We start from the raw sequence: 25852 nt of genomic DNA, 5'->3' as shown, positions 1-25852 counted from the left end.
CTGCTCTAATTACAGTATCTCGATCGAGACGCACGCCGCGATAATTAAAACATTTAATTGTTACGCAATCATTTTTCAAAGGGAATGAAACCCCCCTGGATCCGCCACTGGCTTTAAAAGCCCAAGTGAAAAGTTGTCAAATCAAAGGTGGTGGCCAAGAAATTATTGGAACTATGTTAATGCTATAATAAATTTTAATAATGGCTGTGTACATGTGTATTTGTTAGCATTAACAGCCCACATTAATTTTGTTGGCTGCCACTGTTGACTTTGCAACTTTTCATCCAGACTTTTTAAGGCTGCACCATTTTATCACAACTTTAATTGGCTGTTTCAGTGCAGTATCAATGATGATCACTAATATGCCATACCTTCCTCAGGAGGTATAGCCATTGTGCAGGTGCACATGCTTTCCTTTAGACAATGTGCGTGGAAAATGATTTTGTGCAAGACAAATCTACCATTACCATGCACACAGTCTACTTCACACTTCACGCTGGCACACTATAGCTAGCAACATTGACCTTTCAACATTTGCTGCAATTATGTATTATAGCTTTCCACAATACAATACCTTGAACTATTATTGTATCGCCAACACTGAAAGTTAATGTTTATTCTCCTTGTAGCCAGAGGCAGCGGAGACACCTATATTTAGGGGGGGGGGGGCTGGGAGTCTAGCTTGGTGATGCCATAGCCTATAGTTGCAAGTCAAAAAACAAAAGGTCATTACCTGCTGGCAAAGGTTGGCCTCTACCAACTAGACTGTATCTCCGTATTTATAACTACATAGGTAGCTTGCTACACTGCTCTTAAAAGAATAGTGTGACTGCTCTATTAGAGTATTTGATCTTGACTGCTCTATTAGTTATCTCAAATGATGCCCTTCTCCACCACCCCTGCTTGTAGCTAGCTGTATCTTTGAAGTTACATCATCGAACACAAATCACCTTCTCAAAGAACAGAAATTACTATTATAATTATCACAGGACAATAGCATTTTACACTATAGAAAAAAAGCTAAGAAAGTTCCAATTCAGTCCAATTCCAATTGGCCATATTCAAGTCTTGTTTACAGCTGTTGAACACATTACAATAATTACACTCCAGTTAGAGCACACCATATCTTACCAGTATGGGATAGAATTGACCATGTTTTCCGGTACCAGTTTCATTAGCCGGCTTCAACTGTCCATCACCTGTGATCCCAATATGTTGTGAACGATTTTCTACTGACTCAAGACTGATAGTACCATTATCTGATGAGATGAGATAATACATATCAGGTGTATGGGTGTATACCCCATTACAATAACTCAATCACTATTACACTGACAACAGCTCACTATTGTTATGGACATAAAAGTAGGTGAATGGACCACCTGACTGTCCACGAAGGTCAGTGTGGTTTCCTTTGATGCGCAGAAACTTATCATGATTCTTCTCAAACTGAAGAGCAATCCTACCGGGTTCTTTAACAACCACCTTGAATTGGGCTACAAACACATTTCACTACAGCTGTAGTGTATCATAACACTTACCCCAATGTCCTGTGCCTCCATTACCCTTCACGGAGTTGCGATCGTCACCACAAGCCATCAGTGTGCGACCATTAGCACGAGAGCACAACACAATAATGGCACCGTTCCTCAAGAACTAATACACAATAATAATGTATCACATGATTAACATGTGATTAATACAACAGGGAAGGATGTCTTAACCACAAATTTTACAATGCACACTTCTGATAGGACATACCGTATAGCGTAATAATTTAATGGGAGGGAATTTAGACGAAATTGGCAAATTGTTGCAAATTTTTCCTCATCAAAGCTCACGTGACTGGTTAATTAGAATACTGAAGTCAGTACATTTGTCAAAATTTTCCTTGGAAATATTTGACAATGATGAATTCGTCAAAATTTCCCTCCGTCGAATTATTACGCTGTACGGTATAATTTACAACATATTTTGCCCCACTCTTAAAAAGCATCATTTCAGTAAGATCTCATTCTGGGGGAGTACCCCCCCCCGGGGCAGACTGAGGGGGCTTCATTCACCCCCTTAGCTCCCATTTCCCACAGCCTATGCAAGGTAGATAAAGCGACTGACAGCAAAGGAATCATTGAACTAATAGGTTATAGCTATGCCATGCATAGTACGTACTGCAACTTCATGTAACCCATTAACTTGCAGTATTTGCATCATATTCTAGTACAGGTCAACCCCACTGCTGGGTTGAGTGGTTTTCAAGCTGACCAGGTTATATAGTAAATGAAGAGATAGCACGTATCCATGCGTACTATGAGAAACTTTTATCTATTCACAAAACAGCCTCCAATAACAATTACAGTTTATACACATTTTACATGACACATCAAAATAATTAGTACTCACTGAGGTACCAGGAGTTGTTGGTAGTTGGTGTGTACGATCAGCCTAAGAGAGACAATCAACAACAACTCTGATTAAAGACCACTATACCTTTTCATCAAGGACCACATGCCATTGTCCATGGCGACCAGTGCCAGTGTGGTTAGGTGGCTTTATGTTGCCATCATTAGCACCAACATGTTGACCAGGGTCCTTGGTAGACTCCAATGAGACGAAACCATTATCTGTAATAGAACACATTTGTTAGTCAGGGCTGCTTTAATATGGTCACTTGCTCTTCTACATCCACAAAAACCCAGCCTTCATAAAAAGTCTTAGTATCAAATCCCAAAATTAAAATATACTACAAAATCTCAAAAAACTGTCCCCCAACCATCACTATGGTAACAATGACCACACCTACCATGAGTGTGTACATGCAAGTAACACCACGGTCCTCCGTCTCCCTGTAAACAGGATCATGTGATCAGTAGAACTAGTGGAGTACAACTAACCCCACAATCGGTGCTGTTGTCCTTGATGCGTAGCCACTTTCCTTTGTGTTCCTCGTTCTGGAATGCTACATTCTCACCACGATGATGTACCTTCCATTCAGCTACAACACATCATGTCATTTCACTGACAATACAATAAACTGTACCCCTGCTATAATATGTACACAATAAACCTGTACACAACCCAGCCCAGCCACAAGTCTCACTGTAGCTGAAAAATGCCAAACAATGTTAGCTCTAAAAAGGGACCACCTCAATATCACATTGAACCAAACAGATGAGGACCAGCATCGCTTATGAGAGTACAATGGGTGGTTGTCATGACATCAGAGTAACATAATGAACATAATCATTATCATATTCAGACAAGAGGTGTCAGTAATCTAACTCATCACATGTCATCACCGACAGTTAATAATTTGATAGAAAAAGTATCTAATTGCTGTTAGTTTCTGTAATGAATGATTGTGTAAGGATAAATGGCTCTCTTCCCTGTAGCACATGCTAAGTTCATCCGTATACTAAAATAGCAAAGTTAGCTGAATGTTAGAAAGCTTATCCTACTGAACCAGTAAAATACCAAGATGGAGTCTTAATTATATGATGTGGTTCTCAGCTTTCATGAAATTATCCTTGGCCATGCTCTTTACAACAGTATTGATTTTGCTGTGAGTATTAAGTATGTCTGAATGCATCAACTGGTGTATCGGATAATCTTTGTAACTAGAACAGTACACGAAAAGTTAGCCGCTACTCAATGATTATAGTACTGTACAGAATTAGATACTCCACACTGAAACACATAACCAGACTAGCTTAGCAATACACACACTGATGTGTACACACACAACTCACTTCTCTTGTCTGTGGTTCCTTGCTTAGCAGTCAAGGTACCATCATCACCAAGATGGAGGTAAGCACCACTGTCCCTTGAAAACAAGTGTACCACAGCTCCCTCTGATAGAGCACACTGTATAGTGAAACAAAACAAGAACAGTATAGAGCCACCTACCACTAGTGTTTACTATACAGTTCAGTATATATTGAAACTACACAACATCTACCCTATAGACTATCCCACCATTGATATAATACTAACTGATAGTGAATCTCATGTGTGCATAAGTGTGTATTGAAACCTGTTCTAACTTCGAGACAACAACCTCACACCTCAGGAAATAAACAGGGGCTCATTACACACATCAACTTGTAGACAATGTGACACTTACTGGTCCAGCTTGTTTTATAGGTACACAAGCACTATCAGCATTAGGATCAGGCTGGAACACAAGACAGGAGACATTACAGCAGACATCTTTAATAACATCACTTACCATTTCATCGACAATCACCCAGAATTGTCCATGTTCTCCCACACCAGTCTCGTTGGGATTCTTACAAGAACCATCAGGTAAGATGCCCACATGTGTCCCCCGATTTTGACAAGACTCGAACACTACATATCCATTTTCTGTGGTGTATAAAGAAGTAGTAATTACAGCTATGTTCACATTTTATCACTTACCGACATCGTGTACGTAAAGGTCACACCACTTTCCTCCATCACCACCATGGTCTAACTTTCCATCCTTAATACGCATGTACTTTTTGTGTTCCTTCACACTGTGGAGGGCTATCCTGCCTGGTCCCCTCAACTCGACATTAAAAACACCTGAAGAAAACGTATAACATTTTAGATCAGTGGAACTAAACAGTACATATGATACAACACACACACACACACACACACACACAAAACCTTCAGCTACCATATACACAGTTAACTGCACAGTTGACTGGGCCAACTGTGCACATTGGCAAATGAAGTCTGGCGATTCACCACACTTTACTTACGTCATTTACAATATATCTTGATGGATTTACCTGTTCATAGTGAACTGACTGAGCCAAGCCCAATCCATCTTTTTAGCTAGCTGTTTCATCAGTCATGACGAGGTAACATGATTGATAAATTTTAGTTCCGGCCAATTTATTTGCCATATTGGAGTTAACGTGTTACATAAGCAAAGCATAATTACGACTTTTACAGCAAATTGTAATATCAACAAATTACTTTTCACGGGCCAGAAATAAAAGAAACGCATTGCTGTAATAATATTACCCTTTGTATTGTAATGAAGTATTAACTTGCCTTCTCACTACAACAAATCACTTTCTAACATAGTTTATCCTTACTGTAACACTACATACACTCTTAACTACATTCAATCCCATAGGCGGTGGTCACTGTTTGCAAGAAAAGATCGAGATACTCTTAATAGAACAGTCAGGATCTGGATGCTCTAATAGAGCAGTCACAGTATTCAGAGGAGAAGAAGTGTATCAAGCTACTTAGCTACGTATGTGTATATAAATAAGGAGATATAATTGGTGGAGAGCAGCTATTGTCAGCAGGCTGAGACTTTTTCTTTTGGTCTTCCAACTTACAGCTGGCCTGGCCCCCTCACTCTTTGGCCTGCTCCACCACCCCTGTTCAATCCCATTCAATCCTTGGACATGTTTTCAAGTTTAACAAGAACAAATTCTAGAGCTAGATACAGCTGGAAGACAAAGCAGCTATATTTCTGAGGATTTTAATTAGACATCTTATAATCTTTATCAGCCCACTCTTTGCCACTACATATAACAGCTAACGAAATGGAATTTGAAATGTGAACATGCATGGCAGGTTTTTTGCTAGCTTAGCCAGCTGTGATTGAAAACTGTTCCTTTGCCCCTAAGAAGGCACTTATAACGTAATAGTACCACCACCTTGGTGAAATGAATCATGATCAATGAGAATCACTAAACCAGGATAATGCCCATGTGACCATAATAAGTTGGATGACCCAAACAAGTTTCAACCCTGAATACTGTATACATTACAAGTGTAGTATTGCAGTCATTTAGATCTTGATCAACCCAATACGTGCCCACCCAAAGAGCTCACTCAACAGACACATATGGCATACTCCATGGTCCACTATTAGCTTTTGCAGCCGGAGTATCTTCCTTATTCTGAATGCCTCGTCCAGCACTCTTGCTGATCACATGGACATGTGCTCCTTGCTTCATTAGCTAAAGGATCTGATGGTGAGCACTATATAGACCACAGTATGACTACTCACATTAGCAGATGGCATCATTGGCCGATGATGTGGACCCTAAATTAAATTGGAAGAGCTAGTTATGTGTTAACCGTCAGTGAGTAATTACCTTTGATTTGACTACCACTGCAAATTGTCCATGTTCACCTTTGCCTGTCTCTGTTGGTGGCTTGAGTGAACCATCAGGATGGATACCAAGATGTTGACCATGGTTCTTAGTTGACTCCAGTGCAATAAACCAAACCCTCTGTATGATATAGAGGATTGAAATGCAAGACAGAAAAGCTACCAGTTCACTCACTGATTTCATGGATTTTGAGGTTGCACCAGGGGCCTCCATCGCCCTATTTGAAATAGACTGTATGTGGCTGTCTCTGAGAAAACCAGTCTTATATATCTATAGCCTTTTAAAGTTTTCTCAAATGTAATTGACCTATTTGTTCAAACTACAATAGTACGATAAATTTATAAGCCAAGTTATGGATGAATCAATCAGAAAGGCTATAAGACTTCAGGTAGTCTCACATACCATACATGTGAGGAAAGTGTGACCAGACGGTACATTCACTACCTCCACACAGGCATACAAGACTACCTCAGACTGGACAAACATCTTGGTTTGCTGCTTACCCCAACATTGGTATCGTCATCTTTGATACGCAGCCACTTGCCAGGGTGTTGTTCATTCTGGAAGGCCACTATTCCATCTCCTCGGTCATGTACTTTCCACTCAGCTACAACAACACGAACTCTCATTAACAAAGAACTATTTTAAACTTGCAAGATATCAAAGGTCAGGTGGAATATCAGGCCACCTTATGGGCAGGCATGCACTTTTATACTTTACCATAATAGGGTTAGTGCTAATTGATGATACAATTATCAGGTGAAGAAGCCACAGTTATGTTGTAAACTGACCCCTCTTTTTGTTACTAGAGGTTGCTAAGGGGGGATAAGTCAGCTGTTTTCATACAGCTCAACTTTCAACTGTATTGCAGGATAGCCGGAAGAGGCATTAAAAACACCCCCCATTGATTTACTAGACAACATTCAGGCACACAGTCATGACATACTAACATCAAAGAAGTGAACATGTGTTCAATCCCAATGTAAACAAGCATGTTTAGTACAAGACCTCATGTTGGCAAAGAACATAACCTCTTCTTTATGTGGTGGGTCATCAGTCATGATCAAGTAAACTCAATTGACTAAACTTCGTAACCACAAGTGACGGTGGGCAGGAAACTGCTAGGGACTGCAAACGAAAATAATTTTATACACCTGTGACCTTTTAAAGGATCCGGTTTCCTATCAGGTGACAATACGAGGTCGCCAATGCTAACCTGACTTGTGACGCTGCCCGTCTCCGTGGACATTTCCTTCGTCGTTGATGAAGACATGTAGACCGCGTGCCTTAGACCACAGGGAGACTACGGCTCCGTCGCATAGTAAACTCTGAAACAAGTTCAACAATTAGACAACCGTAATATTCCTAATTCTCTCGTGACTTTAGTGACGTCATAGCTTTACTTCACTGAATGGCGGAAGGCGAACAATCGTACCGGTCCTGGACTGTGGATCAGCTGAAGGCCTTTTTGAGAGAACGGCGAATACCCTTAGCTGGAAATAAGGCAGAACTGGTTAAAAAAGTGGCTGATATTGTTTATACTGATTCGTTAATAGAGGAGGAAATCGGAGCCACTTCGTTTCAATGTGTTCAGTACGCTCCTCCACCCAACTTTGAACAATTACCAAGTGATGGGTGGACTAGTGATGATTTCCCATTGGTGAGTGAAAGTGGTGTTACTGGATACCTTAAGGGCAAGGGGAGGGTACACAAAGAACTTCAGAACTGGTGTGCGTTTGTGCCAGTGTAGCCATTTGTTTGACTTACAAATGGTGAGGTCTGGTAGCTTTAGTTACATCAAGGCCAAATGTCGACCCACCATGCGTAAGGACCCCCCATTTTACTGTTTATTCACAAAGATAATGGACGGAAAACCTGTTGCTGCCAACTGTAAGTGTCCTGCCGGTGAAACCCAGACCTGTGTTCATGTTGCTGCTTTGCTGATCACACTGACTGAAATAACTCCACAAACATGCACAAGCATGAGGTGTGCTTGGTCCAGGCCTACACAAGGTGGAAAGCCATCTTTTGCTGTTGACTTGGATTTTGGAAAATCGTCAGTGGTTGGCTATGTTATGTACACTGGTCCTGTGCTAGACGTGAATGACTTGCTACAACAACTGGAGAGTACTGGATGTAATACAGGCATTCAACATTACTATAAGCAAGAAGAAGATAGGTCATTACAGTCCGTTCCTCTACCTAGCTCCAATCCGGTGTTAATTGATCCACTCGACAAGTTACTTGATATCGCTGCCACCAGGGAGGTTTCTGTTGATGACCTTGTTGAGGCCTTAAGGCCAACAGCTGAAGAAGTGGAGTTGATTCAGTCTATGAGCGTTGGCCAGCGACACAACCCACTGTGGTTTGATGCGAGACAATGGAGAATAACATCCAGCAATTTTGGAAGGGTTTGTAATAGAGCTTTCAGGCAGTTGTATCCACCTAGTGTTGCACCGATATCCAAATTAGCCGATTATTCCGATAACCGATATTAAGCAACAGAATTAGCCGATACCGATAACCGATCCGATATACACTAATACTCATCCTCATCATTATTAAATGGCTCATATTAGTGACACAACCATTGATATACAGCTCATTCTAGGCTAAAATGTAAAGTTAGATGTATACCACAAGTAAAAGTTACTCATGGTAAACAGGTTTTAAGTACATTTTACTACTGCTATACAGTTGAGATAAGTGGCTGGTACTACATAGAAACCTAAAAACCTCAGTTTATTGTTGGGCATGGCCTAAACCCTGACAGTTTATTATGGGCATGGCTTGTAGTCACCACTAAACCATTAACACATAACTTAATTAAAATGCCAAATAACTTATGTCTAGCCTCCCCCACATCATTATACTACACAGTGCAGTGGAGATTAATATCGGCCTTGATTTAATCAAAACCGATTAATCGGCTAGTAGCCAATATCGGCCGATACCGATTATTGAACCGATTATCGGTGCAACACTATATCCACCTACATTGGCGAAATCTCTGCTAGGAGATTATGGTATTCCCCATACTGCTGCTTTGCAATAGGGATGTGACCACGAGACAGATGCTATTCAGCAGTACATGCTACTGAGTGGTTCACAAGTTGAGGAATGTGGAGTGTTTCTTAGTGAACAGTTTCCATACCTGGCTACATCTCCTGATGGCATAATTTCTTTTGGAAATGGAAAGTTTGGTGTGGTAGAAGTCAAGTGCCCTTACAAACATCGCAAAAATTCGATCGAAGAGGCCTGCAAGGACCCTAGCCTCTGTTTGTTCAACAAAGATGGTCAAATAACTCTTGATCATCGACATGACTATTACTATCAAGTAACAGGCCAACTTGCTCTGACAAGTGCAGAGTTTTGCGACTTTGTAGTGTGGACAGAAACAGACATTCACATTGAACGGGTTAAGCTTGATGTTGAACTGTGGGCAGAGATGAAGGATAAACTGTCACATTTTTACTTGACTACACTGGGTGTAGAAGCTTTAGACAGGTTATGTAATATGTAGTGTGTCTTATGTAACATTATCAAACTGTTGTCATGAAAGTACAATAAAATTATTTTGTGTCAGTAATACACTATTCTATTAAAGTATCCACTCTAACAATATGTAACAGTACCTATAGTCATGACAATAAAAAATATTAATAGCTATAATTATAAGTTACTTGATCAGCTTTTGCATTAGATTACACAATGCACCAGCTACAATTACCATATCATCCACAATCTTCTTGTTGACGCGATTACTTAATGTTTCAGATAAAATTTTGTATTCTTTTAACCTTCTGATGGCATCTCTACTCTAATTCGTGCACTGGAAATTGTCCGAGATTGCATACCTTCCTGTGCTGTAAGACGGCCTTCACTTAAGAAACTTGGAATAGTCAAAAAACATCGTTTCTGAGCAAAAAGATCCCGCACATTGTAGCCTTTATCAGCAAGAATTCTCTGGCCTGGTTTCAGTTCATCCAGTAATCCACTATGCTGTACAGTAAACCGATCACTGCTGTTGCCAGAAAACCCTGGTGAAATATACACAAACACTCCAGTAAAAGTGTCTATGCCAACTAAATACTTTACAGTGGTATGACTTTTATAATCACTGTATGATGACTTTTGTGTTGCTAAGTTACTTGGTCTTTGTATAAAAATTTCAGTTCCATCAATAATGGCTACAGCGTTGGCAAGAAATTGTAGGGGTGATCAGTCGGGCCAATAGTTGTTTGTGGCCATTTAATAAGTAATTTCAGCTGAGCTTTTAGCATTGGTATCCACTGATTCAGAATACGGGACACTGAACTTTGCTCAACCTTAAAGCGACAAGCTAAATCATTTTGTGGAAAATTGCAACGAAGTCTCATCATCACTAAAAGCAACTTTTGAGATGGAGCGAGTTCATCAACTGCTCCTTTTTTCCTTACTATAGGATTCATCCAAGTCAACAGACATTCAAATACCTTCCGAGGAAGCCCAGTATACATTGTTACTTGATAGTCAGTAAGTAGACTCAAATTTAGTCGCTGTACACTGCTGTTAAAAGTCTCAATCTTTTGTTTTAATACCGCGTTCTCTGCATGTAGCTCATTGTTTTCTTGCTCTAGCTGAGCACACCTAGCAACAATACTTGCAACATCAAGTGAGGTATGATTAGGTGGCTGCATAACTGACAAGCTTACTCTCACAGTAGGTTCATCAGCAATATCCAGTTGAGCAACACTACTTGAGGCTGTACTAGAATCTTCAATACCAAGACTATACAATTGTGGACGTGCAGGGTCCAGATCAGTAGAGCTTACACCAATTGTATCTGGCGGAGTATCCAAGTCTCCAGTAGGTTGATCAGTAGAATTACTTCCAATCACAGCAGGCTCAAGGCACAGCTCAGCATTACGTAGCTGAGTACTACTTGAAGTTGTACCTGTGTCTTCAGTATCACACTGTGGCTGTACAGGGTGCAGATCACTAGCTATAGAGCTTAAACCAGCAGTATCTAGCTGAGTATCCATGTCTCCAGTAGGCAAACTAGCTTGATAACCAGAATTACCTTCTCTTAACAAATCAACACTTGGATCAGTTTGCAGCAAAACATCGTCTTCATCAATGGTTGTTTCCTGTATGTCTTCTTCTGCACTCGTATCTCTTATACTTACTCTCCTTTTCTTTGATTCTGGAGGAGCAGCAGGGGTATTGGGCTTCTTAAAGTGCACAGGAACAAGATTTGTTTCCCCTGCTAGGTCCTACGAAGTCCATATAATGCACGCTGCAAATAACCGCTCCTGGAGATGCATTCCACCTGGATTGTTCTGGACCTTGCCTAGTAGTGTTAATTCTTGTATAACAGCTCGCTTGGTTGGCACAGGCATCTTGCTGATTGTGTGCAGGGTTAATAATTAGGGCTTAGGGCAACAACTGAACTGTAATTCATGGCATCCACAGAGCCGATTTCCGGAAATATCCTCCACGCACCTGCCTTTCCTGTTGTAACAGCCCCAAATACAACACTGTCGGTTAGATATCCTGTGTGGTTTCTCTAGTTTCCGAGTTGCAAATAATGGCTTCGATAGCCGTTCACCGTCAAGTTTTTTTTGTAAAATAATTCCTTCGCGTTTTTAGACCATGCATATCGTCTTGCTGCTCCAGAGTGATAAGGTCCAAAACCAGCCATGGTTCTTCTCAACAACGCTCAGCAAAATCTGCAAAACAGCAATAGGCAGGTGAGCAAGGAAGCGTGCTTTTTATACCCTCTGAGTATTACGTCATTCACGTGATTTATATAATCAATCTCGCTCACAAGAAGGATAAGTCAGCAGAAATAAGGTAAACACTCTGCTGAATGGTCAGGTTACTGGTAGTAGGGTGCTTTTTTGTGCATGGGTTAATGCAAACACTGGACTCTGCATTGGCTGCAGGTGTTTGAGTGTTTAGTGGAGCTGACTATACACCTTTGAGTGGACATAGCAGAGCTTTACACCCTTTGAGGTCCTGCCACAGTATAGCTATTGGAAGTTACCATGCATGACCAGTGCTCCAGATACTCAGCCTAAGAAAGCACCACATTCCACAGTAGTCCAAGGATGTGTACATGTGGCTCTGCATGGCTGGTACTTATCACCATGGGTGGATGGACTGGTAAAATATACTGTGTCTATAGTATATATGTTGGCATGCCACAGCCATCATATGATAAGAGCGATTGAACAATCACGGCTAGCTAGCTAGCTACAGTACCCACAACATATACACAGTGCACACTTGTCACAGGTATAAGGCTTACACATACGGTTGCTGTTACTGCTAGCTGCTAAGGTTGTAAAGTGGATGGGCTGCTTTTATAATTACACCTCAGTTCAGCAGCAGCACAATGGCACAGGTCAGAGCTATAGAGCCTGCATGTTAATCACAGCTTAATTTTAATATATGCCCTGGTAATGATTGAAGCAAAATCTGTTAAACATCCTTCACCAATGTCATGATTTACTTAAATTTACCTGAAATTGCATAGTTTGTTAACTATCTCATTGCAGTGTGACATTATCATCAGATCCAGGGGGGATTCAAAGGGTTCCATGGAACCCCCCGACCCTTTTGGAAGTGCCTCATATTCAAGATAGAGCAGTCACAGCATTGTCAGCAGGTGGTGACTTTTTTTTTTTTTTTTGGTCTTTGACTTAGCTAGCCACGACTAGGCTAAAGTTGCAATTCGAGAGTGGAACCCTCCTTTTTAAAAGTCTGGATCCACCCCTGATCATGATGCTAAATGCTTATAATTAACTATGGAGTCATGTAACCATACACATGTTTGACAACAACTGTTTATAGTCTTAGCCCGCATGCATTCTGCATCATCAGCTATACTGTCACACAGCAAAGGCTGTGAATTACATTACAATGAGCTGGGATGATGAACTTACTAAAATAATTGTTATACACATGAACATCTTGGCACACCAGTGGTCAAGGTTGGTAGCAGGATGGACCTGCATGCATAATGTGTTATTATATCAGAATTGTCTGGAGTCACTCTATAGCTTCATTCTCTAAGGTCTTCTTCATCACACACGCTCTGTCACTCTGGCTAGTATATTTTAGCTGTGATATACCCAGGAGCTTATTGAGTCCGGAGGAAAAACTAAACTGAAAGGTTAACTGGCGATTATAATAATTAGGTTCCATCAAATAATATTATATAGACCACAAGTTTAAACACATCACATCACACCACATACTAAGAAATGTTCAAGTGTGTGTGTCCATATAATTATAGCTATACATGGCAATGAACAATTATTGCAGAATTCAATACCATTAAAAATGTTACCTGATAGTTATGTGGAAGTGTGAAATTCATCACAATATTTTTGAAATGTTTTGCTCTATAACTGTTGCCAAGTAGCTAGCACCATACATGTACTACTCACTAATAGTATATAATATGTGACATCAGTACACAATGTACTTTGCAGAATACTCGCTAAGACTACAGTGTATACACAACACTGTAATGGTTGGTCAAGTGGCTTGACTGAACATTGTGTACCATATTAGCTATAGTACTTTAAAAGTTTTCCAAATGGATCTGTGTGTTTATACAATTATACAGCATGACTCCATAATAATAGCTAGCTTTAGAATCTTGATGATGCCACCGAACTGCGCAAAAAAAATGTTTCCTGACGTTTCATGTAGTGATGTGCGATACTTATCGATATATCGGAATATCGCGATACTCCAGCTGTATCGCGATACCGATACACACGTACACATATTTTGATTGCGCAATCACGGAAATATGAAGGTCTGGCTTTCTTCAATTTAAAAGTGTAGCTGGGTTTTTAACCTGTTTCCTAGACTCCTTAAGCTTGTTATATAATAGTGCAATGGTGTAATGGCTGGTATACTAAACAATAAAAAATTATCGGCCGCCCACGCACTTAATTAAACCTGGCTTCTTTGTACAAAGGATGCACTGTATCGCATATCGATATCGTATCGTGACTACACAGCTGTTAGATACAGACAGTGGTGATTCTAGACCTGACCTACAGGGGGGGCCCAGTAGGGAACAGCATAACTATTGTTGTTTGGCTATAGCATAAAGTAGAATTTTCAGGGGGGTCTGGGGGTGCAACCCCCAGAAGCTGCAGGATTTTTGCAATTTAAAGGCTTGAAAACAGCCTAAAATTTGTTCTAAAAACATGAAAAATGTTAAAAATAACAATGCCAATCTATACAGCAACTTTTCCCCAAGATTTTTTAAAAGTTATTTTTTAACAGGGGGAGCCTTGGCCCCCCCTTAGAATCGCCTATGGATACAGATACACCATTTCAGGCGTATCGCACATCACTAGTTTCATGCATAACGAATTATGACAATTCCCGGCTTGACTCGAGTCAGAAACACCCAAATGTGTGTAGCTAATTCCTGAATTAAAGGAAATGTATGTGGAATTGTGTAAGAAAGTCCCAATTAATTTATCTTTCGGTAATTATATACACGAATGTGCCTAATTCCTTTCAAGAAATATGAATTATGGCGATTTTGTGATGTGATAAACTTATGCATTTCCTGAAAATTTTATTTAAGTTTCATTACAGAACCATCATGGAAACATATCTTTTTGCGCAGTGGGCCGCTTGTACACTCTGATTGTTTACACCTAGAATGCTATGGCTACACACATTAGCAGGTATGAGTGCTTGGAGGTATATGACAGTGATGGGTGTTCTCTTACAAATGTGAATTTGTCCAGCCCTTTCTCATTAATAAGGTTACTCTTCCCCAACCTTTGCATTGTATAAGACACAATTTTGAAGAGGTACTCAGAGCCGGAGCTCAGAGATTTTGAGTGGTCAGGCCATTCATGGACTGCAATGGAGGTCATAGTCATGCACACTACATTTTATTGATTTGAAATTTAAATCAGATTAGCTACTGTAATTTTTTTGTGGTGCTAGCTACAGCATGTATTAACATGCTAAGCTAAGGAAGTCTGGGGCATGCTCCCTGGGAAATTTTTTGAAAATACATGTTCTGAAATGGCATCTGGAAGCTATTTTACATACACGGTCCCTTTCTGCTTTTTAACATCAAGAATGTATCCAGGTAATTTTGAGCTACTGTATACCAATTAATTCAATTTAATATAGCTATTAGCTAATTTTACTTTCATTATACAAAGTCAGTTTAGTTCTTTTGAGATACAGAAGCAATTTTGATTGTAATTGATAATGCATAACATGCATTATCAATAGCCTATTGTGCAATTCTATGCAGATGGCTCACTGGAAAGTAATGTGAAGACAATTAAAATGGACATAATGGCTTAGATCAACCAGACTGAACCAGTGTAATAAGAGTATGATATTGTATACTGAATGCTCTATTATCACGATGACTGTTGTATTAGAGTATAATGTGATGACTGCTCTATTAGAGTATCTCGATCTTTTTGCAAATTCAAGTGGCTGAAAAGTGGTCCGGCATTGGGCTCCGGCCCTGGTACTTCAGTACCCAAGGATGATATAATTCATTCTTTCAATATTCATGAAAAGTTAATTGAACTACAGAATTTCCTACAGTTGAACTATATTGCTGGTCACTTGATCTTATCATAGAGAACATAACAGCAGTAACTAGTGACAATAGCTATCAACAACCAGAGCCAGTAGTTGGTAGAGGTCGCAGACTTATCTTCCTTGTTGTTGACCTATCTCAAGAAATAAATAGGGGCTGTTGTAGGCAAGGTGACACTTACTGGTGCAGCTTGTTCTACAGGTGCAGTTTGTTCTACAGGTGCAGCTTGTTCTACAGGTGCAGCTTGTTCTACAGGTGAAGGTTGTTCTACAGGTGAAGGTTGTTTTACAGGTGAAGGTTGTTTTACAGGTGTAGGTTGTTTTACAGGTGTAGGTTGTTTTACAGGTGTAGGTTTTTTTACAGGTACAGAAGCACTCTCAGCATTAGGATCAGGCTGGAACACAAGACAGGAGACATCACAGTAGACATCTTTAATAACATCACTTACCATTTCATCAACAATCACCCAGAATTGTCCATGTTCTCCCACACCAGTCTCGTTGGGATTCTTACAAGAACCATCAGGTAAGATGCCCACATGTGTCCCTTGATGTTGATAAGACTCAAACACTACATATCCATTTTCTGTGGTGTATAAAGAAGTAGTAATTACAGCTACATGTTCACATTTTATCACTTACCGACATCGTGTACGTAAAAATCACACCACTCTCCTCCATCACCACCATGGTCTAACTTTCCATCCTTAATACGCATGTACTTTTCGTGCTCCTTTACACTGTGGATGGCTATCCTGCCTGGTCCCCTCAACTCAACAGTAAAAACACCTGAAGAAACACACAACATATTAGGAACTTCTACACTACACATGACTCTACAACAATCAACACAACACTGCACACACAACACTGCACACACAACACTGCACACACAACACTGCACACACAACACATTCGCACATATGCATGCAAAACCTTCAGCTACCGTATACATAGTCACACCTCCACAGTTGACTGGACTACTTGATGCTATGGGGCAGAGCTGGCAAATTCTCTGGGGCAGGACTAATAACCCACAGGAGGCTGCACTATGTCTCACAGGTGAAGGTGTGGGTACTCAAACCTCTGCCCATTTTGTGAGACATGATGTTTGCTTCCCCAGGTCCCCATTACAAGGACCTGGTGTTAACTGGGGAAGAAAACTAGAGTGGAGTAATATGAAACCTTTTGTACTATAATACTGTCAAGCTTGCTTGTAGATACCAATCAATAAGTGGGCATTTCTCCATATAAGCCTACACACATTTGTGCACCAGCTGGGCTAAACCTGCACCAAGGGAAACGTGAACTGATATATGCAATGCACCCAGAAGATATTTCATGTGTACTGTACTGACAATGAAAAAATATGATTGGATAAAATAATTAGTGCCTGCAATTATTGGGGGCAACGCATTATGTAATATCCTATCATTTTTGTAGCAAAAAGTAATATTAACACATCACTTTTCATGGGCCAGTAATATGTAATGGGTTGTTACTTTTAACATTACTGCATGAAACAATATTACATTGTACTGTAACGAATTAATAACTTGCCTTCTAACTACAACAAATGTCCTTGCTACAGTCATTACTGTCATCAAGACACTATCTTAATTAGTTACCGTTTCCTGTTGGTTTGAAGTGTTGACCAGCTAAACATGGCTAACAGAAGTTGGACATATGTTTTTAATGTGTGTAAGGCAGCTAAGGATTTTAATTAGACATCTTAGAAAACCTTACAAATAAACTATATCATTATTAGACAGTAATTTGTACCATGCTGTTCAAGACTGGCTGAAACCATTCCTTTATCACTATAGATAACAGGAAGTTTAATCTATGAGACAGCACTTATAACGTATATAAGTACCACCTTGGTGAGAACAATATATTTGACTTGGATATTCTATAAAGCTAATGGACTCGCTGAACCAGGACAAAATATACCTGAATGACCTGACCAAGTTTCAACCCTAACTGTATACATTACAAGTGTAGTGTAGCTCTCAACCCAACCCAAGAGCTACAACACATAACACATAACACACACACACATAACACACACACACACACACACACACACACACACACACACACACACACACACACACACACACACACACACACACACACACACACACACACACAGTCATACTCCATGGTCCACTATTAGCTTTTGCAGTTGGAGTATCTTCCTTATTCAACCCAACCCAAGAGCTACAACACATAACACATAACACACACACACATAACACACACACACACACACACACACACACACACACACACACACACACACACACACACACACACACACACACACACACACACACACACACACACACACACACACACACACACACACACACACACACACACACACACACACACAGTCATACTCCATGGTCCACTATTAGCTTTTGCAGTTGGAGTATCTTCCTTATTCTGAATGCCTCGTCCAGCACTCTTGCTGATCAAGTGGACATGTGCTCCTTGCTTCAGTAGCTAAAGGATCCGATGGTGAGCACTATATAGACCACAGTATGACTACTCACATTAGTGGATGGCATCATTGGCCGATGATGTGGACCCTAAATTAAATTGAAGAGCTAGTTAAGTGTCAACCATCAGTGAGTAATTACCTTTGATTTGACTATCACTGCAAATTGACCATGTTCACCTTTGCCTGTCTCTGTCGGTGGCTTGAGTGACCCATCAGGACGGATACCAAGATGTTGACCATGGTTCTTGGTTGACTCCAGTGCAATAAACCCCTCTGTATGGCATGAATGACTAAACTACAAGACAGAAAAGCTACCAGTTCACTCACCAATTTCATGGACTTTGAAGTCGCACCAGGGGCCTCCATCACCCTATTTGAAATAGACTGTTATGGTTGTCTGAGAAAACCAGTCTTATCTAGCCTTTTAAAGTTTCAAGTTTGACTCAAATGTAATTGACCTATTTGCTCAAACTACAATAGCATGATAAATTATTTCATTCAAAAGTCAAGTTATGACTGTCACATTACATCAGTTAGAAAGGCTATAAGACTAATGACCTCATAGGTAGTCTCACATACCATACATGTGCGGAAAGTGTGACCAGACGGTATATTTGCCACCTCCACACAGGAACACGAGACTACCTCAGACTGGACACACATCTTGGTTTGCTACTTACCCCAACATTGGTATCGTCGTCTTTGATACGCAGCCACTTGCCAGGGTGTTGTTCATTCTGGAAGGCCACCATTCCATCTCCTCGTTCATGTACTTTCCATTCAGCTACAACACAAATTCTCATTAACAAAGGATTATTACACAATCTCAAAGGTGAGGTGGAATATCAGGCCACCCTATGGGAAGGCATGGACCTTTACACTTTACCATAATAGGGTTAGTGCTTATTGGTGATACAATTATCAGGTGAAGAAGCCACAGTTATGTTGTAAACTGACTCCTCTCTTTCATAAGTGTAGAAGTGGGTATATAGTTGGAAAAGGTGGATATGGGTAGACATGGACATTTTCAAAATATACTTTTTCATCTGTACAACAGTTAATTTTCATCATATAATTTTCATCATATCTAACGCTGTTCAGTACAGTTGTCTTCACTTCTAAGCCCAGATATGGTCTTCGCATAGCGCTTATCCATTTATAAGCAAGGATTGGTTAGCATGCTACAAGTATTATAAACAATGTAATGCTGTACAAGTACTCTAGAAATCTAAAGCAGTTATGTAACCACCCTAATTTACTGTCGTAGGCCAGATCCAGGAGCTCACAGCTTTCAGTATAAGGTGCAGGCACTTATACCTACTAAGGTCCTGGCTCACGAGGCTAAGTTGGGGAATGCCAGCTGAATCCCTGGGAGTATGCATTAGATTTTATAGCGTATGTATATGATGTATGGTACTCTGTAGCATGCTAGCTTATAATCTGCACATGCGCTTATTAATGGATAAGCGCTACTCAAAGACAATCTCCGTGTCTGGAAGCCAAGACTACTGTAAAGAACAATGTTAGGTATGAAAACAACCGTTGTATAAATGTAAAAATGTATTTTGAAAATGTCCGTGTCCGACCACATCCGCCTTTTCCAACTACCACAAAATTCAGGTACATAAACACGTTTAACATGAAAACATCAAAGAAGTGAACATATGTTCACTCACAATGTCGCAGACTGGTAATGGACACTGAACTATTTATAGACTACTATTGTAGATTACGTCATTTAGGCCAATTTTCGATTACGTAATGTATGTAATAGCTATGTGATCATTAGTAACAATGGCGTTCATAATGTAGCATGTGTATCCCTCGTCTCTGAGCTAATCACTCGTGTACAACGTGAACTGTGGACATAGATCAAACCGACTCAACTATATTTTTGGTGCTGTGACCAGTTGCTAGCCTTATCACTCCGTATACTAACCAGCCATTCAGAAGTCGTGGTACCGTGGCAAACTCATAACGATACCCTATAAGGCAAGCAACAGTTGTGAGTGACACACCTCCAGTAGTGAGTGATGCATTATCAGTAGCCAGTGACACAGCACACTCACATATAGTACACCTAACAGTTACAGCACATGTCACTCCTTCTACCCACAGTGTTTCCCCAAGTTACACAGTCAGCCATCTTCCCAAGCTCACCATACCAATATTTAATGGTGACCCTTTAGCATGGCAGTCATTTTGGGACTGTTTTGATGCAGCAGTCTACTCTAACCCTACCTTAACTGGTGTGCAGATATTGAGCTACCTAAGAGCCCAACTGCAGGGAGATGCATCAACAGCAATTGCAGGTTTTCCTCTAACAAATGCTAACTATGAACAGTCCATCTCACTACTCCAAAATCACTTCGGCCAAGCTTACAAGCTGGTTAATGCACATATGCAAGCTTTACTAGATGTACCGCATCCCACTAATTCCTTGCAAGTCTTCAACAATTTCATGACACCATAGAAAGTCTGCAATAATACCTAACCTAACCCCATAATATTCTCCTTTTTTGAAAGGTATCTCAGCTTGCTCTTCTTATGTCAAGTTAACACTAGCAGAGAAGCGATGTTTTCACACTGCTGTGCGGGTATTTAAAGTTTTACATCATCTGTCTCCCAGGTATTTAAAAGACTGGTTTGTTTTAACTGAAGCATATACAGGGCGTACTGGAAGAAATAAACATCGATTGTATGTACCGCAAATCCGTTCATCAATTGGGAAGAGTAGTTTTTACTATTGTGGAGTACTTATTTGGAATAGCTTGTCTCCCAATTTGTGTGGTACTGACCGCTTGTCAAATTTTAAGGCTACCTACAAACAATTGTTTGTTAAAGAATTATTCTGTTGTACATATTTATGTTTTGTAAATTTTGTTTTGTCTTGTGTAAGTATTTTTTGTTGTTGTATAATATTGTGTACTTTGTATAGGGCACTGCATGCTGAAAAGCAGTTCTTAGAACTGATGTAGTCTTCCTTCAAATCATTAAATCATTAAATTAAAGTCACATGTACACAGTTTATCACATGGAGCATTACTTGTACCAATCATTCTTAGCAAGCTTCCCACTGAAACCAAGAAGAATTTGGCAAGGAACCAAATGGGAGATCAAAGAGTTACAAGCTGCTATACAAGCAGAAATACATGTTTTTGAGTCTGGATCTAGTAGTGGTCATTCCATTTACCAACTCCCTACTGCCTCCTTCCATACTGGCCGGTACTAAGAATCTTCAGCCATCACATCACGCAAGTGGCATTAAAAAGAAGAGTTGTGTCTACTGTGCAGGAAATCATGCTCCATCTACTTGCAATACCATCTCAGACCCTACAAAACATCTAGAAATTGTTAAGCAACAGACTGCCTTGCCCGCCACAAGATATCCCAGTGCACATCTAAACACCATTGTCAAAATTGTATACACAAACACCATAACATCATCTGCACTGAGAAACCCATTACCAGTATTGTACCACCTCAAAGTCATCAGATTTTACCCCGCAGTAATCCAGCTACATCAGTTGCTCAAGACACCTCTATTGAAGCTACTCCAACAAGCTCACTAACAACCATCTCTACAAGCAAGAAGAACACTGAATCCCTTCCTACAGGAAATAGTAAGTGCCTCCTCAAAACTGCAGTTACCACCATTGCCACTCCTACTCACCAAGCAACTGCCCACATTTTGTTTGATGAAGGCTCACAGCGTTCCTTCATACTACAATCACTAGCAGATGAAATGTACCTTCAACCTTACCAAACAGGTCAAGTTTTCTTACTAACATTTGGAACTCATACTGCTCCCATCTGCACCTTGAATGTGGCACAGATCCATTTAATGACCAATTCAGGAGAACACCTACCACTGTCAGTATTGATTGTGCCAACAATTGCTACTCATATACAGAGCATAGCGGCAAGTGACATTTCCCAACTACCATATCTAAGTGCATGACCATCCTCTAGCACATCCACCAATCAACAATTTCAGATTTCACTATTGATTTGGTGCAGATTACTACTGGAGCATTATTGAGAATCACATAGTCCGAGGAAATAGACCAACAACTGTAAAATCCAAAGTAGGGTACTTACTTTCTGAACCCATGCCAAACATATCAGATTCTTCCACCGTTATTCTTAATACTAATGTTCTAGAGACCACCAAGTATGATTTACAGAAGTTTTGGATGATTGAATCTACAGGTACATCTCCAATCCCATTCAACTGTGACAATGACTCTGCAGCTCAGATGTACATTGGTTCAAACATCACTCGCTCACCAGATGGATCCTATACTGCTAAGTTTCCATGGAAACCTAACCGCACACCATTGCCAACTAATTTTGCTTTGTGTGAAAGAAGAACACGGTCACTAGTTAAGAAATTGTCACAAACTCCTGAACTCCTTACCACTTATGACAATATTCTCAGTGAGCAGACAGCACAAGGTTTCATTGAAAAGTCCATTTCCAACAACCAACTGTCACTACATTCCACACCATGCTGTGAAGAAAGACTCTCCTACAACCCCTATTAGAATAGCAGTAGTCACAGCTCACAGAACATACCAAGTCTCAATGACTATTTAGAGGCTGGCCCACCATTCATGAATGGTGCAACGTCGCACTCGCTCGCACACGCAACTTTGCTCGAGATTTTAAAAATTGCTAATTGAGGGGCGTGGCAACTGTTTCGCTCGCAGGACAACGTGGCAGCTGTTTTGTACATGAAAATCGTGAGCAAAACAGTTGCCACGCCCCTTAATTAGCGATTTTTAAAATCTCGAACAAAGTTGTGTGTGCGAGTGAGTGCAACATTGCGCTTGGGCGGTACCATATGTTCAATTATCTTACGCTTCAGATCTCATAAAGTTGCCATCTCAACTGACATAGAAAAGGCTTTTCTACATGTCAAATTACATTCCAATGACAGAAATTTTACACATTTTTTTATGGCCATCAGACATCAACAATCTTAATAGTAGTCTTCGTTTCAAGGTTGTCCTTTTCGGTGCTACCAGTTCACCTTTCATGCTCCACACCGTTTTGCGTTGCCACCTCCAGAACATCAACTCACCTGTAGCTGCTGAAATATCCATGTGGACAACATCATCAGTGGTTGTCACAGCTCAGAACAACCTGTCCAGTACTACAAGGAAACTAGGAACACCATGAAACAAGCAAATTTTAACCTTAGAGCAAACTGCTACAAACTCCAATCGCTTGCAAAAGTAGACAACGTAGCTGACAGCAGTACTACAGTCAATGTCCTTGGCTTACTGTGGAACATTGAAACGACACCTTACATTTTGCAGTCAAAACAAAGATTCCAGAAAACCATCACAAAAAGAGAAATCCTGCAGCAATCCTCCAAGATATTTGATCCCCTTGGTTACTTATCCCCAGTGACAATCCAGGCAAAGCTCCTCTTGCAACAACTCTGGCAAAGGAATGTACAGTGGGACGAACTACTGCCACAATCTCTCCAAAAACAGTGGATCTCCTGAAATACAACATGCCACAACAGTACCAATTCACAGACAATACTTCACCGAAGACCCAGTCACAGTTGATCAACTACATATTATTGCAGATGCCAGCACAAAGGCCTATGGTGCTGTTGCTTACTTCATATCTGGCAATCATACAGCTTTCATCATGGAGTCGCACCACTGAAAGAGTTAACTCTACCATGCCTAGAACTGATGGCTGCAGTGGTTGCTACTAGAGTAAGTGTGTTCATTATCGCATCCCTATCATTGCAGGACAAACAACTTTTTCTTTGGTCTGACAGCCAAATTGTGGATACAGTAGAAGAAGAAACTGACTCCCTTTGTATCCAACCATGTCAGAGAGATCCACCAGTTTGCTTCATCAGCCATATGGGGCTATTGCCCAACAGAGGAGAACCCAGCAGACCTCTTGATCAGAGGAATAAATGCTAAGACATTACAATCATCCACATTTTGGAGAAAGGGGCCACCATGGTTATGGATACAAGAAGAATGGCCTACATGGACACTATCATTGAATACCGTACTGCTTGCAGCTGCAGCAATTGCCGAAGACTTTAACCTTGCAGAATCTCCTCCTCACCAGTCTGGGATAAACCATATCAATAATCCAGCCAACTACAGTAGACTTAGTAAGCTTGTTGCTGTCACTGCATATGTCAATAGATTTCTGGCCAATTTGAAGAATCCCAATAACAAGCAGTTTGGACCGCTTACTTGTGATGAATTGTACAATGCTAAGATGCATTGGTTGAAAGCTTGTCAACTGAAAGTCTATTGGAAGTCTTACCTCACAATCATCAACCAACCGATTATCACTAGTGCGACAGCTTAGGCCTTTCCTGGACAAGGATGCAGCGCTTCTGTTCAAATTGGAAACATGAGTACCTTATTTCATTACGTAAGTTCCACAAGATTACAGGAACCAACACACAGGAATAGCAATGGGGGACATTGTTCTGGTTCATGATGACTGTAAGAGGATTTACTGGAAACTAGTTATCGTTGAGAGCTTGATTTATGGGAAGGACAATTTGGTGAGAGCTGCGAACATACGGACAGCAAAAGGCCCAACTAATCGAGCCGTAACAAGACTTTACCCTTTAGAGATAACAGCAGATACCACTGACCATAATGACACTACTGACCGCGATACTCATGAGGATGAACCTATCAATATTGGTGACCCTGAAATCATTGCTGTAAACAAAGTACAGAGAGATTCAGCAAGATGTGCAAGAGTTCAGACGAAGTTGTGGTGTGATGAACTCATTGCCCCCCCCCCCCCCCTAGGATGTCGCAGACTGGTAGCGGACACTGAACTATTTATATGTGATCATTATAGTAACAATGGTGTTAGTAGTATAGCATGTGTAGCCCTCGTCTCTGAGCTAATCACTCGTGTACAACATGAACTGTGGACGTAGATCAAACCGACTCAACTATACCCAATGGTTTTATGCATTTTTGTGGTGGGCCATGATCAGGTAAACTCAAAAAATTGACTATAACCACACAGAAAACCTGAAAACTGCTGGGGACTGCAAGCAAAAGCAATTTTATAGGGTTCGCGCGGTTTCCGATTATACGAGGTCGCCACAACACACAACCTGTTAACCTGACTTGTGAAGCTGCCCGTCTCCGTGAACATTTCCTTCGTCGTTGATGAAGACATGTAGACCGCGTGCCCTCGACCACAGAGAGACTACGGCTCCGTCGCATAGTAAACTCTGAAACAAAACAACGATTAAACAGTGCGATATTAATACCAGACATTCACTTACTGTTGCAGAGTGATAAGGTCCAAAATCAGCCATAATTCTTCTCAACAACGATCGCGGGCTAGAACGCTTAGATTATATCTCGGATTGTAGGGAATATATAATCTATGCCCTCTGACTGTACGTCCGAGGTTGCGCCGTTCACGTGATTTATACAATCAAAGCTCTGTTGATTGGTCAGGGTTTCCGCGGTAATAGGCGCGTATCGAGGGTGCATGATGGGGTTAATGCAAACACTGGACTCTGTATTGGCTGCAGGTGTTTCATGTGGAGCACAGTCGAGATAGCTTAAACACTGTACCCTCCATGCACATGCAGTATTCA

The 25852-nt window shown here is 40.6% G+C and overlaps 2 protein-coding genes across 3 annotated transcripts; both read right to left on the bottom strand.

Moving 5' to 3' along the window:
* Positions 1–951: 951 nt before the first annotated feature.
* On the bottom strand, positions 952–25689 carry LOC136256587 (uncharacterized). 2 transcript variants are annotated; one of them, XM_066049561.1, is made up of 19 exons: positions 25532–25689; positions 25366–25477; positions 18906–19009; positions 18553–18595; positions 18365–18498; positions 6020–6055; positions 5864–5969; positions 4417–4563; positions 4226–4362; positions 4121–4171; positions 3747–3861; positions 2892–2992; positions 2801–2843; positions 2488–2621; positions 2401–2442; positions 1542–1656; positions 1347–1496; positions 1132–1259; positions 952–1078 (listed from the first exon to the last, which is right to left on the bottom strand). In XM_066049561.1, exons 1-19 carry the CDS (start codon positions 25562–25564, stop codon positions 1073–1075), a joined length of 1737 nt encoding a protein of 578 aa, XP_065905633.1. In that variant the 5' UTR covers positions 25565–25689; the 3' UTR covers positions 952–1072. The 2 variants fall into 2 exon arrangements, with proteins under 2 accessions (XP_065905633.1, XP_065905634.1); XM_066049562.1 differs by lacking the exons at positions 18365–18498; positions 18553–18595; positions 18906–19009; positions 25366–25477; positions 25532–25689 and adding exons at positions 6108–6245; positions 6300–6337.
* Positions 15670–18292, bottom strand: LOC136255600 (uncharacterized). The gene is made up of 7 exons (XM_066048401.1): positions 18278–18292; positions 18112–18227; positions 17878–17939; positions 16359–16505; positions 16166–16302; positions 15899–16111; positions 15670–15850 (listed from the first exon to the last, which is right to left on the bottom strand). Exons 1-7 carry the CDS (start codon positions 18290–18292, stop codon positions 15740–15742), a joined length of 801 nt encoding a protein of 266 aa, XP_065904473.1. The 3' UTR covers positions 15670–15739.
* Positions 25690–25852: the final 163 nt, after the last annotated feature.

The sequence above is a fragment of the Dysidea avara genome, chromosome 5 (genome assembly GCF_963678975.1).
Source record: "Dysidea avara chromosome 5, odDysAvar1.4, whole genome shotgun sequence".
Taxonomy (NCBI): domain Eukaryota; kingdom Metazoa; phylum Porifera; class Demospongiae; order Dictyoceratida; family Dysideidae; genus Dysidea; species Dysidea avara.
Note: the sequence above shows the minus strand (reverse complement) of the source record. Positions and strands in the feature narration are given on the sequence as shown.

Bases quoted from the DNA above. Each gene is read 5' to 3' on its own strand.
- LOC136255600 (XM_066048401.1), bottom strand. The intron at 17,940-18,111 runs GTGTGTGTGTGT...TATGTGTTGTAG, and splicing joins GGACCATGGAGTATGACTGT to CTCTTGGGTTGGGTTGAATA. The intron at 16,303-16,358 runs GTAAGTGATAAA...TATACACCACAG, and splicing joins TTTTTACGTACACGATGTCG to AAAATGGATATGTAGTGTTT.
- LOC136256587 (XM_066049561.1), bottom strand. From the start codon at position 25,564: ATGGCTGATTTTGGACCTTATCACTCTGCAACA. The intron at 5,970-6,019 runs GTGAGTAGTCAT...CAGATCCTTTAG, and splicing joins CAATGATGCCATCTGCTAAT to CTAATGAAGCAAGGAGCACA. The intron at 1,497-1,541 runs GTAAGTGTTATG...ATGTGTTTGTAG, and splicing joins TGGAGGCACAGGACATTGGG to CCCAATTCAAGGTGGTTGTT.